General features: G+C 28.9%; 1 protein-coding gene across 1 annotated transcript; it reads right to left on the bottom strand.

Annotated features, from left to right (window-relative positions):
- Positions 1-2,577: 2,577 nt before the first annotated feature.
- On the bottom strand, positions 2,578-3,550 carry LOC107940641 (uncharacterized). The gene has a single exon (XM_016874075.2). It carries the CDS (start codon positions 3,397-3,399, stop codon positions 2,644-2,646), a length of 756 nt encoding a protein of 251 aa, XP_016729564.1. The 5' UTR covers positions 3,400-3,550; the 3' UTR covers positions 2,578-2,643.
- Between the last annotated feature and the right edge of the window lie 1,404 nt (positions 3,551-4,954).

The raw sequence follows: 4,954 nt of genomic DNA, 5'->3' as shown, positions 1-4,954 counted from the left end.
TTTTAATTTATAGATTATAAAAAATTAAAATTTTATCCAGCTCCTCTAAAAAATTGTTTTGGCTTCAACCCTATCTTTGTCAATGTGGATCGTGATTATAGATGTTGTTAACACCTACGTTCATTATTTAAAAAAAAAACTATAATCACAAAATATAAAATAATTATTTAATGTATAAGACAATGTTGTATCTAAAGTCAAATGAAGGGATAGTTTAATATAGATTTAATTCATATGATTGTTATTTCCCACATCATTATTGTATATAAGAAAAACACAATATTTTAGAGCCATATTAATTTTTTGAGTTATTGTTCAGCTTCCACCTGAACTTTTTTTGTATTTGAAATGTATTTTATTTTTTAATTCCATTTGAGAATTACGGGGTTTTTACCTAAATAAATAAATAAATAATTAATTAATTAATTAAATAGGTTGTTAGTTGGATAATTTACGAAAATGGTACCTTTTTTTGGGTCGCGCCTATTTGACAGGCACAACTTGTATCGGGTATTTATTACCCATATTTTGACCCGTTGACTGTATTTTTACTTGTATATAAATTTAAATATTTTTAATAAAAATAAAATAATAATATTTTATTTAAAAAACAAAAAATATTTTAATATAAAAAAAGGTGTTGCGCCTGTCAAATAAAAGTGACTCAAAAAAACATATCATTTTCGTATATAATCCATCTGACAACCTATTTAGATATTTAATTTTTTAACCCGAGAATTATTATGTACGGGCATTCCTCAATATTTTCGTCTTAAAGCCAAACTCATTTTATTTATGATAAACAATTATTTGTATATATCAAACTTAAATTTATTACTTTTAAAATTAAACATAACACGTAATTAAATGATACAACTTTTATAAATGGGAGTCGTAAAGGTGTTAATACTTTCCTCACGAGTAGTCAAACTCCTAAGCCCCACTTTTGTTTTTATAAACCTAAAAAATATTATTTTAATAAATTTTAATTAAAAAACAAATTTTATAAGTGACCAATCACACTTAAACAAAAAAAGTTGTTTGGAGGTGGCCAAAGTTATTCAAGAAGGTTACTCTATGTCTTCAAATTTGGCTTTGCTTCGATTAATTCAGTAGGTGTTACAAAGCAGAGATTATTGGGTGATAAGACATGTGGCTAAAAAGAGTAATCAAGTCATTGATCTTATAGCCAAAATCTCTTTTGTTAATAAGGAGGGTATGCAAGTAGTCGAAGATGTGCCTAGGGAGTTAATTGACACTTGGACAAGACAAGATTTAGGTGCTTTTCTTCATTTTAGTTTAATGTAGTTGTATCATGTTATTATTCACTAAAAAAAATGACGACTTCCTTATTTTTCAAAATTTGTATAATTGTCTTAGTAGTCACTCTGACGTTATATTTACCCATAAATGTCTTTTATATAGGGAATTGATTTAAATTACACCGTGCACGAACTTTTTAATTTCTTTTATTGGTGAGACACTCCTACTCAATGAATCTACATGGCTCTTAGAAAAGGTAAGAGATAAAGCGCTTTGAGGGAAAATCCTAGACTTGTTAAGAGTCCATTAGCTTTTGGTAGACAATACTTTGACAAACTACTCTTGATAGAGTTAAAAATGGCACATTGTTTTTGGTTGAAGGTTTGGATCCTTAACATGTACCATATTTTATTGCAAGTGGAAGATGGTTTACATGGCTGAATAATAATGTTGAGAGTCACAAACAACTTTGGCTTTGGTTAAAAAATTTTATGAAGTGTTATCTGCGCCTAAACAAGCCATAAATTAAGAGTGCCTTAACCACCACAAAAATTGAAAAGTTTGAATACGGTGGAATTTGACCCATGCATTTATGTTGTCACTCAAGCGTGGTTCATATAGTTGAACAACAATTCTAAGAGCCATTGGTGGTCTTGACTTTGTAATGTAAAGGTTTGTGAAATGTTGTTTCCACCTAAGCTGTAGATTAGGAGTGCCTTACCTATCATTACGGTTGTAAATGAATAAAACGTTTGATGAACAATTCATTTATTAAATAAACCGAACATAAACAAACCTTACTCATCATGGACCATATAAAGTATTAGTTCAAACTTCACGCAAACTTTTTAATTTTCATAATTCGCTCATTCACTAACAGAATCACTTACGATTTTTGACACTACTATTTAACCATATCCACTAGCGGACCTCTCAACAATGCTATGCTAAATCATTAGCTTGAAAATAAAGGGAAATAATCTAGAAACAAATTGAAACTTTCCAAAGCAGAAATAATAGAGGATAGTCCCATGAAAACAAGTAAAAACTAACCCTCCTTCAAATGAACCCAGAGACCCCAAAATAAACACCCAATTTAACATTAAATTCTAAAAACCAATTAAAGGTTTTGGGTTGTTGAGTGTATGCATATATGTTAATCATACAAAATTTAATTATTAGAAGGAATTTTACACGAATCATTCCTCTTCACATATTATTGATTAGCAGCTAGTTTTGTTAGATAGAGGGCCCTCCAAGATTAGCGTTCAATGCAAACATGGAAGAAACAATCAAATTTGCAGGAGAATTGCATAAAACAAAAGTCCAAATTAAATTATCTATATTCAGATAACTCATAATACGTTGAATTTGTACATCTCAACATCCACTACGACTAACAGTGCCTCTAAATACATAGAGGTAATCCCCATTTTCAACACCATGCCACTTTAAGCTACAATTCTCACGCATGATCCTTTGCTTGTGTATGAACAAATAATCATCTTGGGGAAGAATTTTTCTGCTCAGCAATAACTCTCTCAAATCATTAACAGTGCTACAATCCCTCATTTCGAATGTAATGGCAGCCGCATGTAGCAGGCTCGAAGACATTTGGACCACTATATTTAGCTTCCTTGTTGGAGGGTCTTCCCTTAAACGGCTCATAGTTTTCAAGAAAACAATGATTTCTGAGTATTCAGAAATCCCATATTCACTCAGGTTTCGGAAATCATCTGCCAATTCTATTCCGGAGAAAAACAGTGACATTCTTTTAATCGGTGTGCCATCCACAATGTGGATTTTTTCTTTTAAGCTGCTAACTGTTTCGCTTCTATCAACTTCAATGGCAATCTGTTTAGCTGAAAATTTTACAATGATTTGCATTTTACTGCAATGGTTAAAGGGATGCGAAAGCGGTTTCATGATAAGGTCGATTTTTGTACCGTGAGTGATGATCGGGTAATCCTCCATGTCTAATCCATCAACAAGCTCCCAACCGGATACAGAAAGTGTTTGCGATCCTACTGGAATTCCCAGAAACTGTTCTAACTTCCCTTTGATCGCTAACACAGGTTCCTGGAAACCGATTTCCATGGCGATTTCTCGTCCCCAGGCAACAATGGTTACTCTCATTGTGCCAAATCCGACTAAAAGCAGCTCATATGCGAGGCTAGATTGCAGCTTTTATTCAATGCATGAAATGTTTTTTTTTTATTTTTCTTCCTTTGTTTGTGATTGAAACTTGAAATGAAAAGTCATGCAAATTAGATTCAGGATATGAAGAAGAGTGATAGGTCACGTTTGATGAATGAGAAATCATGCCCATTAGCAATTAAGTTAACCGTTTTTGCAACTTTGCCAGTTAACATATATTCATTCCACTTGCATTGTATGTCATTTGAAGCATTTATACACCATTACTGTTACTGCATAAAGTAGCACCAATTTATTTAACTGATAAATCTTTAAAAAAAATTATGAAAATGAAAAATTCTAAAATTTATTTTTTTTTAAAAAATTGTGTTTGATAACAATATTATCTTTTTACTTGATATAAAATTTTGGGTAAAACGTGAAGCAAGTTCTCCAAAAATTATTAAAAAATTCAATTAAACTCCTCGTCAAAAAGTGCACTTAATTTGAATCTTTTGAATCATGATTTGTACACTATAGAACCACTTAAATTCATTTTTTCTATTTATGCTTATGATGGACCATTAAGTGCTGACATGACAATTGACATAAAAAAATGTTGACAGTAAGGGCTTAATTGATTTTTCTATTATTTTACTATAGCTTAATTGACTTTTTTTATTACTTTATAAGGGCTTAATTGATTTTTTTTAAATTATTAAAATTATAAAAAAAATATTTAAATATCATTAAATATTATAAATTATAATTAAAATCTTAGAAAAATTTAACAGTTATTAAAAAATTTAAAAAACTATAAATAAGTTATAGAAAATTACTAAAATTAATAAAAGTTTATAAAATAAAAAATTATTTAAAATTTATTTAAAATATTAAAAAAATATAAAAATATAGAAAAATGTTGTTATTTTGCTAGTTTGGAGATTTTGCTTTCATCAATAAAGAAATGAGGAGATTGAAGTGTAATGCTCGGCTTATGTAGGGTGCCAATTGATGGCTTAAAGTGAGTAATGAGTAGAGGTGTTTATGGGCCAATCAAATTTACTGTTATATATAATTTATATATTTTTATAATTAAATTTAAATAAAATATTTTATTATTTTTTAAAATAGTCAAACAAATCATTTTGATGGGCCAAGTCTAGTGGGGCTTGGACCTAAATTTTCTTTTGAGATTAGGCCTAAGCTCAGCCTGACCCAAGAACACCTCTAGTGATGGGATAATGTTTTACTTGAGGAAGGATGATGCGGAGGGAAGTTGATGAGGATGGATTGAGATATGATGTAAGACAGTGTGTGTGAGAAAACAAAAAAGGTGTAGCAATTTTTAATTTTTATATTTTTATAATATTTTATTAAATTTTATATAATTTTATAAAAAAATTAAAACATTTAAAATTTTTCTATAATTTTTAATAATCTATAAATTTCTAATGATCTTTTATAATTTTTATAATTTATACTTTTTTTAAATTAGAAATTTTTTGAATTATAATATTTTTACTTAAATATTTATTATGAACAATATAAGCAC

The sequence above is a fragment of the Gossypium hirsutum genome, chromosome A12 (assembly GCF_007990345.1).
Source record: "Gossypium hirsutum isolate 1008001.06 chromosome A12, Gossypium_hirsutum_v2.1, whole genome shotgun sequence".
Taxonomy (NCBI): Eukaryota; Viridiplantae; Streptophyta; class Magnoliopsida; order Malvales; family Malvaceae; genus Gossypium; species Gossypium hirsutum.
Note: the sequence above shows the minus strand (reverse complement) of the source record. Positions and strands in the feature narration are given on the sequence as shown.

Excerpts from the sequence above, each read along its gene's own strand:
- LOC107940641 (XM_016874075.2), bottom strand. The coding sequence starts at position 3,399 with ATGAGAGTAACCATTGTTGCCTGGGGACGAGAAATCGCCATGGAAATC.